The following is a 14,195-nucleotide window of genomic DNA, read 5'->3' on the forward strand; positions in this document are numbered from 1 at the left end:
GTGTATGTGGTTTACTGATTTACAAAATAGGCATCTTGTGATATAAATACTCTTCATTACATTTGCAGGCCCAGGCTATAAAGCAATAAAACTCATATACATATATTGTATAGCTACCACTATATTTACAAGCTAATTGACATTTAGCATTTAGCTTGCATAAAGTTCCTAAACAGTGCAGCCCTTCTTGCTGCATTTGAAGTCATAAGTACATAGGGCTGACTACACAGTATCTTGGTACAAGACTGGTAATCAGCATTACAGACTCTGTTAGTACCCATCACATCAGCAGCTGGAACAAGACCAGTCTTAGCCACTAACAATCCAGTGTGAACATCTTCTAATCTGAATGAATACATCAAGTCTGAAACTTTGAGTAGAGCTTTTATCAAGTCCCTTGATACAAAGTAACCGGCACCAAAACAAAATGGTGGAAAAGATTTTGGTGCATAATGTTCAACAGACAAATGCCATTTACTACCTTTGGATCTTATTGGAGAACCTCTAAGTGGACACAATCCTCCATACATCACATGGAGAGAAGAGTTTGATTTCTTGCTTCTAATGTACACTTTAGGAATCACCTCATCTAACCACTCAAAAACAAGCTGAATATTGATGAATGAATCATCGTCTCCCTTCAACATCACTTCAAAATCCAATTGTGATTTGATCAAGTACTTCCATGCCTCAAGTTTCTTCCAAGTAAGATTGTAATAGTTCTCTACCACATCAACTTGCAAAATGTCTTTATAATGGCATTGCTCTATTGCTGCCATTTTTTCTAAGTTTTCTGCATCCTTTCCATGAGCTTTACCAACCACAAACACATATGCCCAAGGATGACTTTTAACAAATTCAGAATTCATCTTGAAACGAGATCGTAACCACACTGTCCGAGCCTGATGTCTTATTTGAAAGTTTCCAATGTATGACAGAATAAGAATGACGACAATCGGTTTATTAGAAGAATGACAGAAAAGAGGAGATGCATAAAATGTGTCACTGTTTTCACAACCCTTTGGTTGTTCAGATGTAAGTGGCAGAAGAGGCTTTTTTATATCTGGGCACGGAGCAGAGATATTGCGAAGTGTGGGAGCTGCTGGAGTATGCTGCCTCTGTATAGCTTTTGCAGTAATTGGTTGCATCGTCCCTTTCTGTTCCATCTTTACATTGTGTGATTTGGCACCACTACTGGTAGCAGCTAGCACAGCTATCCGTGAAGACACTGAAAAGAAACGAGAACAAACAACAGAGTCATAGTAAACATGCAGACCATTTCAACTCGTTCTATAGTAGTATTAATATAAGTCAGATATCGATAATTGCACATATGTCTATAAATGCAAAAACTTTGATTTAGACATAGAAATCACCCCTAGATGGCAAATTAGGTATGAAGCCATTAGCCATACATTAATATATGCACTAGATGTATCATAGCTTTCAGTGTTTTTCTAGTGGTAGTAACTGTTCTTTGATTGACCAAGATAATTAAGTTTGGGTGTCTTTGAAAACTTCTTCATAGGTGTGACAAAAGTTCCTCAGTCATACAGAATCAGAGTTGACACAATTAAGACTCTAATAGTCTAGAGCACACCACCGACTAAAGAAGCCTAACCAACAGCAAGAGAGAGAATGGACACCTTACCTAAGCTGTCTGGTTTGATACTGAAGTTTGTACACAAGTATTCTCTTTACCTTGCCTCTTTTCTCCATATATACCTTCTGCATGACCACCTATGTCCTTACCAAAGACATTTTGTAACAGTCTACTTAGCAGCTGTATGTCCTAGGAACATTGAATTTCAGCGAAATGCTTCAAAATCTGATGCTATGTCTATACGTAACACAATGCTAAAAATTCAAAATTTCCAAGGATAAATTATGATAGATGTGGATTGTTTTGATAAGTATGCAGGAAACCATGCAACAAAGCCAAGCATGCATTCATTTCCTTTTGTCACTACATGTGTGCACAAACTCAAACATATCCATAGTGCGTATAGTCTCTTGCAAGTTTCCTCGTTCTTGTAAAATTATCTGAAATTTCTGAGTAACTATTGGCAATGCCTAGAGGGCCTGCAGGTGCAGTGAAGACTCTACATCTAGACACGTCTGCTCAGCTGCCAAAGGCCACAGCATCTATGTAGATATCGAGCGAATGGCAATTAGGCTAGAAGAGCACAAAGGTACAGTTCAATCGTTTCTGTAGATTTCTTTTTCTCTAGATTGTATATCAGCTAGCTAGCTATATAGCTAGGGCCCACCAGAAAGTAAGCAGTTTGTATGAGTTACACAGTCGTGTGTGGTCGTTCCCGTCTCCTTCGTGTACAACCAAGAACTTACAACCCGCAGACGCCTGGCGAGATAACATCTCTGCCAGTTTCTAGACTGTGACTAGCGAAATATCTTACCATCACTCTGTTTGGGCTTCCTGTGATCAATGTGCATACGCCACGTTGCCACTATCGCCACCAACAGCGAAGGCACAACTACAAGCAACACAAAAAGACGCTTCAGAGGAGGAGCGCTGCTCCACTTCTTGTTCACTTCCATAGGCGTGACGTAATGACGTTTAAACAAACATCATTAATTTATGAGGATTCACTTGATGCATCCCTCAGGATGACACACACACCTGTAAAATGCAATTACACAAAAACCTGCGTAGATGTACGTAGCTATATAGCCTTCGCCACCAGATGTAGTGGAATGCTAAAAGTTAACTGGCATAGCAGAATTTTTAAAACATCAGTTTGGTTGCCACAATGTGGTACACTAGTTTATCTACAAATATGCCATTATACTGTGTATTACAATGCAAGTTACTCTTTACCTCCTAGAGAGCTGTCAGTTTATCCCAACAGATAAAACAAAGATATGACAAAATGACCACATATATAACAACAGACAGACTAGATTATAGAGTCATGAAACAACCTATGCCACATGATGACAATCATTCCTGTCACATGCAAGAGTAGAAATGAAGCTGCAGCAGTTTTACCAGAAGAGTGAGGCAGACAGTTTCTTCCAACAACCTAAAACCAAACTGATTAAACCCCAGTACATAATGTATTGGATAATCAGTTCACTCAGACCAGCAACAGCAGAGGTACAGCAGTAGCCAATAGGAACTGATGAATGTCGATATTGTACATATTTGCTCGTGGCAATTGGTGATAACCACAGCAGAACAGAAACAAGCCACAAAGAACAGGGTACAACAACCTATAAAAAGAAACAAGTAATTCACTAGGTAAAACAATGGAATAGAGACATTTCATATGAGGGTGACATGGCAACTCCAATATAATACTGTGTTTCTATGCTAGAAACTACTGAATAGACCGTGTCATAGCCATGCAAATATCAGAGTATGGTACTGGATTAATTAGCTACAAGATATTGTACAACTCCAACATGTCTATGATACAACTGCATGACATGGGTCTAGAACAACGCATTCACTATAGCCTCGACACTAGGCCTCCCTTTGCTTTCGGTGGTCCAACCGAGCGAGGATAGCAACAGGACTGTATCATGTGATGTTCTCTCCGAAAAGCAAAGACTTCAATTATAGTATGAACAACTATTTCACCACCAGCATGAAAGATGGGCATATTCTTTTGTAATTGACTGTACAAACATGTAATAACTGATCCTATAAAGGGTGCATGTAGTGCCACTGTAAGTTAATTAACTTAACCCAGTCTGAGTATTAAGCACTTACCCCAAAACAAAGTGTGCTTTGCTCCAATACTGAACAAGATCAGATTCGAGAACAAACACGGCAACGACACCTGTAATGGTTGCAATAGCCAGTCCAGGCCAGTTGATATGATGAAGTAAGAGAGCACGATCTAATCAAACAGTACATCAGCAAAGACCAAACACACACTGGATACAGCTCATGGTCTACCCGCGTGAAATGGAGCTGCTCCTTGACAGCAGGCATTCACTATGATGTAGTACGTCGTTTCAGCAATATAACATACAATCCCAGCCTAGACACAATTGCTCGATTAGTAGATTAAGAGTCTCATACACTTAGCTACACAAGTATTCCAATCAATTTCAACGATTCAACCATTCCTCCAGCTCAAGTGGTATATCAAAACACACCCCAACTCCATATCTAGCACCTCAATTCATCATCAACAATTTGATAGTAATGCCATGCACTAATGGATATAGATAAAGTATCTGTAAATATGATTTCTGTAGAATAGCCTTTCTAATGCCTGAAGGATAACAAGGATAGATATAACCTGTCTCCAGCGGCGTCTCGGTCAATGAGTCATGCAAAATGCACTTGGTCATATGCACTGACAGATAAATTTCAATTCAAAGTATTACAATGTTTCAGCAATCAAGCAGCCAGTCTAAGACAACACCTGAGTACGAACACGTTACAGCATTCACGCATACCTGTACAACTCCAGCAATACAATCAGACGCGTAGTGAACTCCCACTCCAATCTAATTAACTCAAACAAAATTACACTGCAACTAGATGTGGTGCACCAATGCTCTCATAGCTCACTCGTGCTATGCTAGTCCAGACAACGGCCCAGATGGTAAACAGTATAAATGCAGGTGACCAAAGAAGACGAAAGGGAGCCACAGGATCTTTCTCTGGCCTGCTCAGTATCTCAAGGATTCCCGAAAGAAGGTACAGATACACGACACAGCAGGTGACAGCACGTGAAGGAAACGATGACGTCAGAGTTCCATCGTATAACTGAAGACATTTGACATTCATAAACATCCATGACATAAAAGTAGTTCAGTTACAGTTAGCTAAACCATACGTAAGTATTCTAAATATAGACAAACAGACAGTAAGATGTAGAAAATTATCATACTCAGTATTGTTTATATTGAATCTGTGATAAGAGTCTTATCGGATCTCTAGCTAAAACACTAAATAGTTGTTTAATTAATAGTCTTGCTGTAAAACATTTATTTATAAAATACAGAACAGAAAGACAAGCGAACAGTCAGACAAACAGACAGACAGACAAACAGACAGACAGACAAATTAGTGCTTAGATGGTGTATAATAGTTCAATGTTTGAAAATATATGACAGACAGAAAATAAAAGAGCAGCAGAGCAAGATGGGTTTGCAGCACAAGCCAGAGAAGTACTGAAAGAGAAAAAGTATAAGGACAAGATACTAGTAGCAGGAGGACACGCAAATGATTCCTTTAGTACTGAAACACTTTGGGTGTTGGGGCTGGGAGGCTCACAAGTACCTCCATCAACTGTCTGAGAAATCAGTTGACAAATTTGGCAAGAAAAACGGAGGCCAGTTCAAGAATTATTGAAGGCGATGCTTATCAGTTGCTCTACAATCATGTAATGCTAAAGTTTTATCAAAGAAGATCAGCTGTCAAGTGAAGAACGTTGACAGACAGTCGGACACAAGTTGCTCTTTAATTATTTAGACAGGGACATCTATGTCCTTTATGTAGTTACTAGTATGCAGTTGCTTTAGGAACATTACATAGACACAAGTAATTAGCGGTTATTGCTATTGTATCGTAGTTCATGTTTGAAAACATATGTATTGACAGACAGACAGACAGACAGACAGACAGACAGACAGACAGACAGACAGACAGACAGACAGACAGACAGACAGACAGACAGTCGGGCAGGCAGACAGACCAGTGATTTTCCTACCATACATTTGATGCGTCCTGGGACGCAGATTTCAGACAGGAGGACACATCCTATTAAGTGCATTCTTGTCTTCTAAAACCCATCTACCCCCTATATAAGGAACTGATGATGAGTTAATGAGCTAGAGGTCACACCAGGTGTGCTCATAGAGCTTGTTACATCATTTAACCTAAATGGTTCCAGTTGCTTTCTGTACGTCTTACAAGATAATTGGATAATGATCATAGCTCCACCCCTTGTATCTGAATCCTCTTTTTCCTTTGTAGGAAGGGCTTAGTTAACCTAATAAACGAAAATGCCAGGCTCTGCTATACCAAGATCATCGGGAAGGTCCAAAAGGCAGCAGAAATATTGCAGAATTCGAAGTTCAACCTTATGGGGAATAGTCTAAACCTGCTGGTCTATTGTAGGATAATAGCAGCTAGGCATGTTCTGTTTACGTACCGCTAAACTGACTTTGCGTCTAGCGCTTGCTCCAGTAACTGTGACAGATGTACTTGTCATACTAGTAACAAATGCTGGCTGTGATGACAAAACTACAGAACCGTTTGTCTGAAGAGAAAATTGACTACTTGAAGCTCATTTTACTAGAAGGACCACCTATGTATCAGTTTAATTTTGAGCGTGAACTTTGCAAGTGGAAAGAGCACAAAGCTAGAAGGTTACTTGAACAGCACCCTGGGTGCAAAGTCTTATAGGCACTCACTGTCACATAACATGATAAACATAATTACAGACTGATATTAAAAGTTTGTTTGCACAAGTTTGGTTATTAAACTAGTAAAACATGCTCACATGTTTGTTTGATATAGATTATAGTAGAAAGTATTTGCTTATAATACTTGGACAGCATCTAGGCGTAATTTGTATGACTTTATTCTAGCATGATGAGCATAGTCACAAAGTGTTATTATTAGTATAGACCTTTGTTTGAATTTTGGTTTAATAATGAAACCTGTCCACATGTTTGGTTGATATACATACATTACAATTACATTCACCATAGAAAACGTTTACTACTGTACCAAATTACCGACTTAAGCCACGCCTCTTTAGGGGCGGGGCCAAATATGCGCAAGATGGGGACGCATGTTTGAAGGGGGTTAGGAAAATCACTGCAGACAGACAGACAGACAGACAGACATGCAAACATGGAGGTGGGCCTGTGTGGCAACACAATGAAATTGTAAATGCATGAAGCACTTGTCTACATGAATTAAAGATTCATCACGAGAAAGAACCTCGACATCGTTACTCTGGAAATGAGAATAGACCAGACATAGTTGTGTATGACTCTGGGTGTAGGTATGACCTTTTAAAGCAGGCAGCTTTAGAGGAAGGTTTTGCTGCAGCAAGAGGGGAGGAAAGAAAGATGATCAAATACGAAAACAACAACTTGCTGGCAACACATCAAGCCTCAATTTCACTCCTCTGGTATTTGAACATTTTGGAACTTGGGAATCAGAAGCTACCAACTATTTAAACAAACTAGCCAGAAGATCAAGAGACATTGAAGGCTATACAAATGAAGCCGACTTTAGAGGTTTTTGGAGGAAAAAATTCTCAATAATAGTACAACAATGTAACGCTAAAGTCATCCTCCACAAGCTGACACGTGTCTTCCCTGGAGAAGTAGATGAGAACATACACGATAGAGACTATCATAGTTTGCATTAAACTCAAGCTAAACTCAGTAGATTGCTTGTATTTAGTGTTAGAAATGTAATGTAGAGTTTGTGTTTCAATAAATGAAATTGACAGACAGACAGACAGACAGACAGACAGACAAATAGACACATTTGCAGCTCGTGGCACTCAAGTCTTCCCATATATTCTTGCATATGTATACGTAACTCTTCTTTGAAGTTTAGCTATAGCCTTTCGTGCTTATTGCTGATTTGTAATTCATTTGATCTAAGAAATACAGTAGTAGACAAAAGTATTTGCTGGGCAGTTTTTTGTTGATTTTTCATCATATTCTGGCCGACAGAATGAAAATAAATGCTGATATGAGCATAAATTGATAAGTTAGTTTGTTTTCAAAGGTTGGAATATTGTTTGCATTGAATATGCTTTAATAAGTTGTAATGTAAACTTAATCGGCTTTTAACTAGGTTGTAACAATAATCTTAAATTGCAACAACCAATTGATTTAGACTCAATTCTGTACCAATTAGTCTCGATTTTGCCATTGCATAACAAACATTGACCAAGAAGTCGCTTTATTAGTATCTTGTGCATCCACCCTTGTGTTTAATGACCTCTGCAACCCTGCGAAGCATCGACTCAACCAGCTTGCGGCAGATGTCCACGGAGTTCTTCCATGTTTTTTGACACTCTTCCCACAGCTCATCTTCATTCTTGATTCTCTTTGACTTGTCCTGGTGCTGATTGAGAATTTCCCATAAGTTCTCAATGAGATTCAAGTCAGGGCTCTGCGGAGGCCACTCAGGACACAAAACGGCTGCTTGCTGAGCCACGCTTTGGTCACCTTTGCCGTGTGCTTTGGATCATTGTCCTGCTGGAAAATGGCTTTGTTGCGGCCAAACAAGTCTTTCATGCTTGGCACCGTTTCTCGTTGTAGGATTCTTAGATATTGGTCAGATTTTAGGGTACCTTGGACCCTGTAAATCCTACCAACACCTGAGGCCGACATTGACCCCCACACCATGATGCCACCACCACCATGTTTGACTGTCCCGCAAAGGCAATTAGGATTCAGGGTTTCTCCAACTCTCCTTCTCACGTATACAATCCCAGCTGAGGCCTTGATGTTGTACTTGCACTCATCCGTCCACAGCACTTCAGCCCAGTTCTCAGTCATCCAACGTTGATGCTCACGCGCAAAGGGCAAGATGCTTGTCCCTGTTGTGCTCCGAGATGAATGGCTTATTTTTGCAACAAAGCCGTAAAGACCAGCTGCACAAAGCAGCCTCTGGATGGTCTGGTTGGATACTTTGATTCCAGTCTCCACAGCAATTTCTCGACCCAACTTAGGGACTGTTTTGAAACCGTCTTTTAATGACAGAATCTTGACGTGACGGTCAAAACGACTGTCGGTTTTTCTAGGATGTCCAGATCTCTTTCCAGGCAGAGACAGTTCCTCTCTCCTTGAACTTCTGAACAACATACCAAACTGTTCAGCTGTTCAGACGAAAAGAAACAGCAATCTCAGATGAGGAGTAACCACTCTTATGCAAACGCACGATAGCAGTCTTAATGCCCTCGCTCAGCTCACAGGATTTACCCATGGTGGAAGAGATGGAGGAAGAAACATGCTGGAGATGTGCCATTGTATACCTGAGTTGCTAGAAGCACTATTGTGAGTCAAAATGTCTAATTTCAGTCACTATAGTAATCATAAATGGTATTCTCTAAACCGGTTTCGAAGAACTGTATTGAGTCCTATCACCGGCAGAGGGATATTTTGAAGTATTTCATATTATTCTATTCTCAGATGTTGGTTCTAATTATTTGTCAGGTCACTACTGACCACCGCACCTAGGTTACAACACAAACATCCTGAAAAACCCTTAATTTTTTGCCCAGCAAATACTTTTGTTCACTACTGTATGATGTTTGACAGACAGACAAATGCGAAATCTATAGCAGGGGTAGATTTGCTATGTGCAATTCTCATGAGTCGATTCGTGTGTCTTCCTCTGGAACAAAGATTCTTGGTACACCAATTGGTCAACCTGAATACGTCAAGAGTTCATGCTCTGACAGTGCTTTGGATGGGCAGTCTCTGTGTGACCAAGTTATGGCCTTGAATGAGCCACAAAGTGCTGCTACGGTTTTGTCATGTGCCACGTTTGAATTACCTTGGGAGAACAGTTGCTCCTAGTTTGATCCAGTCTGCTGCTTTGCAACACGATGAAATAACAAGATCCACTTTTCAGCAACTGATCAATTGTTCTGTTCCTAATTAATGACCAACAGTGGCTGCAAGCAACTTTACCAATAAGGCTTGGTAGTTTTGGCATGTTACCTGCGCAATCTATCAGTTCTATTTCCTTCGTATCCTCTTGGGCTCAAAGTCTGGTTGATCTTCCTCATAGTTTTCCAGCTCTGGAGAGCTTGATTAATGGAGTCCTGTGTCCTAAGGATGTAACTTTTGGTGGTTCAATTGCTCATGAATTGCAGCTTTCTTTACTAGTAAATAAGGCTTTGGAAGATCTCCTTATCAATCCTAAAAAGTTGCAACACAAACTATCTCAAAAACATTTCAAACAAATGATGTCTTTGACGCAAGAAAATTCCCAGTCTTGTCATGAGGCTTCTCGTTTCAGGTCACTGCAAGGTAAAGGAGCTGGGACCTGGCTGGATTCTATTCCAACCTCAACACAGTTTGCGCTGAACGCTGCCGACTTCTGTCTTGCAACTTGTTTGAGGTTGGGGTGTGACATGCCCCTTGCTGCAGCTCTTGATAGTTGTGAGTGTGGTCAATCGCTGGATAGTAAAGGATATCACTTACTAACATGCAAACACGAAGTTGGACCTATCTGGACACACGGTTCCATTGTAAACGTGTGGGCAAATTGTTTGAGTGATCTCCACATTACTCACAAAACAGAGCCTAGGAACCTATATGATGGCAACCATTGTCGACCAGATATTGTGTATTTCAACCCTCAATCTGGCACTGACATTGAATTGGATATTTCGCTTGCCCATCCTTGGGATGGTGACATCCTATCACTCGCTTCCAAGGAAGATGGTGCAGCTGCAGCTAGAAGAGAGCAGCAAAAAGTGACAAAATATGGTCAGCAGTTTGACATTTTTGGGAATTCTTCAACATGTATACCTGTTGTGTTTGAACACTTTGGACGTTGGGGTGGAAGAGCTGAGTCTATTACGTGATCTATCAACCCTTTCAGTCAACGAAGATGGACAGAACAACAGCACTGATTTCACTGTATACTGGCGGTGCTGTATTTCCGTTGCGTTGCAACGGTGTAATGCAAGAGTAGTTACTAGAAAACTTTCAAGACTTGCTCAGTGTAACTCATGTAATTTTGAGTCGTACTCGTTTCAGTTGTTTAGGCGTTAACAGTTAGTTTTAGCGTAGGCCTGCGGGCTTGCTTGTTTGTTTTACAGTTTAGTGTAAGTGTACTAGTTTCAATGTATGAAATATATGTATTGGACAGACAGACAGACATGACAGACAGACAGACATGACAGACAGACAGACAGACAGACAGACAGACAGACAGACAGACAGACAGAAACACAGAACAGAAAAAAAACACAAAACAGAAACATTCATTAGACAAATTGGAAGGCCAAATGCACCAGAGTTTATTGACTATTGGAGGAAGAGATTCTCAGTACAACTACAGAAGAGTAACGCCAAAGTCCTTCTGAAAAAGAGTTCCGCACTTTACAGTGATGGTGTCAACAAGTTCGTGTCCTACTGCACCCAGTTCTTTTAGTCACTGATTGTCTCTGGGTTGCTGCATGCTTGTAGTTTATAGCTCATTCTTACTGAAGTGTATAGTGTGTGGATTATGGACAAGGTACATTTGAACTTAAGTATTTACTATTTTGCTGAAATCTAATATGGTCTTGTGTTCAAAAATATATGATGACAGACAGACAGACAGACACAGACAGAAACTCAAAGACAGACAGACAGATAGACAGACACTGACACACAGACAGACAGAACAAAGAAAGAAAAAATCAGCTGAGTAGTCACATCCGAACCACTGACAATACTTACTGTTGTTTGCAAAAACTAAAACCTTCAGTCAATCAATGGATGACACAAACAACATTCATACACATCTTATACCCATAACATCTCTTTCACTACTTACTCATTATCGTTTACCATTTTTGCTCTCCCAGCAACATGCGGTCGTCTTCTCCACAGAAACCGTTTAGGAACCTGAGTGACCACAACAAGTGCCATCATCACTGAGGAAGCAGCTATTACCAAACTGTCCAGTCCAAGATAAAAGAAAAAGAAAGATATGACGACTCCAACCTCAATTGACGTCCCAACTACAAACAACAAACCTATCATAAACGGCTTGCATTTGGATATAATAAATAATATTAATTTATTATAAATTAATATTAATTATGATGAGAAATCAACTGTCTGGAACCGGGTCAAGTCTACAAGTACTTGGGTGTAGATGAGAGTAACGGTATTCAGCACAGCATGATGCGGGAGAGACTCCGTCGTGAGTGCTTCCGCAGAGTGAAGGTGGTTCTCCAGACTGAGTTGTATGGTCGAAACAAGATTCTAGCCATCAATGGGTTTGCACTACCGGTTCTCACTTACAGTTTTGGCGTCATTCATTGGGGGTGCATGGACCTGCAGCAGCTCGATCGATGGACCAGAAAGCTCCTCTCTATGCACGGTGTCCACCATCCTTCTGCAGACGTTGACTGACTGTATGCTCCTTGCAGTGATGGGGGTAGGGGATTACACAGATTGAGTCGACATATCAATCTTGTATTGTGAGGCTGTACTGTTACCTTGCTGACAGTTCTGACCCTTTCATACAGATGATACGAGAGTGTGACTCTGGAAAATCTTCACACTCGATCAAGCGCATGGCTTGTCGCTTTACTGCACAGCTGCGGAGGAGTCTTGCTTTGGACGACAAGTCCCAGAGCTACACAGGAATGCATCCATTTCGGTTGAAGGTGGCTTCGATCAAGCGCCTGAAACAGATGCAAAACATTACCGTACGTGTTGCAGTTATCTTCGTGTGCGGTCCTGAAGCGGGAAGCCTATGCACGGGCAGTATCGTCGTCTCACTGAGCAACCGACTGTGGACATGAAAGAGACCTACGGATGGCTAAAGGCAGCGAATCTTCCTGCTGCAACTGAGGGACTGGTTGTTGCTGCTCAAGACCAAGCTCTTTGGACTCGGTACTATGAGTGCAAGATTCTACATCGTGATGTCAGTCCTACTTGCCGCATGTGCAGTGTAGGCCTGAAAACAGTCGCCCACATTGTGGCAGGCTGTAGTGCTTTGGCACCAATGGACTACACTGATCAACACAATCAGGTGGCCTCCATCATTCACTGGGATGTTTGTCGCCATTTTGGGATTCCAGTGGAGAGCAGATGGTACCGGCATCATCCTGATAGGCTTGTGGAGACGGATGACATTACTATGATGTGGGATACCACCATCCCCACTGCCAGGAAGATCAAAGCCAATCGTCCAGACATCTGTCTCAGAAATAGGAAGACAAACACTTGTCTTCTTATTGATATCAGCTGTCCTGCTGATGGCAACATTGGCAAGAAACATGCTGAGAAGTTGGCGAAAGTACAGCGACTTGCGAGTGGAGATAAGCCCCATGCGACATTGTCGAACACTGGTGGTTCCGGTGGTCTTGGGAGCTTTGGGCACAGTGCACGCAGGTATTGCACGGTGGCTGGACATTATTCCAGGTCATCACAACCTGCAGCACTTACAGAAAACAGTGCTTCTGGGATCTACTCAAATCCTTCGTAAAGCCATGTCTTCTTTCTAGACAGCCGTGATGGTCTAATTACTTCTGAAGCAGGATTTGCTTCTGGTAGTTGTAATAGACTTTACAAACCTGATCTGGTTGAGCACGACACATGAGTTATTGTGATTATATTTTAACCATAAATATATGGTTTTATAATATTTATATTGCTGCCATATTACTTGACATTAATTATTTTATTATTATTTCAATGTATTTATTGTCAATTAATTGTTATTGTTTGATTACTGACTATCAATATTTTATGCTAATGACTAAAAGTTTAGTTTATCAGTTGTACAGTAGTATGCTGATGTCATCATAGATAATAATTTTATTACTTACATACATTATGTGTATTGCTGCTACTATTTCTACTATCATTAATTACTGTTGTTAATTAATAAATATTTATTTATCAGTTGTAGTTCACTGATTCCAACATTTAACTATCAATTAATTGCCACTAGTTGATTACTATCCATTAATTTCTACAATTTTTTAGTTGTATGTGCTAATATTCAATTTTTAACTATAATTGCTGAGCATAGTATATATATATATATATATATATATATATATATATATATATATATATAGACACACACACAAACACACACACACACACACACACACACACACACACACACACACACACACACACACATATCAGTCATGGTATATTGATTTCAGTCTCACAGGTTACAAGTTGATCCAACACAACCAAAAAGGTGTTGTTGAGTCGCTGACACCATTGCGTCACTGCATTATCCATGTAGCTGAAGACATCGTCCCACTGCTCGGGAAAGTCAAGATAAACTGAAACAAAGCAAAAGTTGATGTGTGACGTCATGAGCAACAAATTTTTGGACAATTTCTACTGTGGGATTGACAAGCAAACACCTTACACATGCATCACCTTCTCTTTAGAGAAAAACGACTTACATCTATACTTTGGGATGGCGCTTCCACGTCCAGTCATTACTACAGCACAGTACCGTCTGTTAAATAACCCGG

General features: G+C 40.4%; 1 protein-coding gene across 3 annotated transcripts; it reads right to left on the reverse strand.

Moving 5' to 3' along the window:
• Positions 1–40: 40 nt before the first annotated feature.
• On the reverse strand, positions 41–14,168 carry LOC134187084 (beta-1,3-galactosyltransferase 5-like). 3 transcript variants are annotated; one of them, XR_009971060.1, is made up of 10 exons: positions 14,124–14,168; positions 13,878–13,997; positions 11,530–11,702; positions 4,550–4,747; positions 4,435–4,485; positions 3,926–4,010; positions 3,737–3,866; positions 3,105–3,234; positions 2,418–3,044; positions 41–1,228 (listed from the first exon to the last, which is right to left on the reverse strand). XR_009971060.1 is itself a non-coding variant. In XM_062655204.1 (9 exons), the coding sequence occupies exons 1-9, from the start codon at positions 14,158–14,160 to the stop codon at positions 2,919–2,921; spliced, it is 1,050 nt and encodes a 349-aa protein (XP_062511188.1). In that variant the 5' UTR covers positions 14,161–14,168; the 3' UTR covers positions 1,997–2,918. The 3 variants fall into 3 exon arrangements, 2 of the variants coding, with proteins under 2 accessions (XP_062511187.1, XP_062511188.1); XM_062655204.1 differs by lacking the exon at positions 41–1,228 and having other exon boundaries at positions 1,997–3,044; XM_062655203.1 differs by lacking the exons at positions 3,105–3,234; positions 3,737–3,866; positions 3,926–4,010; ... (3 more) ...; positions 13,878–13,997; positions 14,124–14,168 and having other exon boundaries at positions 2,418–2,910.
• Positions 14,169–14,195: the final 27 nt, after the last annotated feature.

Source organism: Corticium candelabrum, chromosome 11 (genome assembly GCF_963422355.1).
Source record: "Corticium candelabrum chromosome 11, ooCorCand1.1, whole genome shotgun sequence".
In the NCBI taxonomy this organism is placed as follows: domain Eukaryota; kingdom Metazoa; phylum Porifera; class Homoscleromorpha; order Homosclerophorida; family Plakinidae; genus Corticium; species Corticium candelabrum.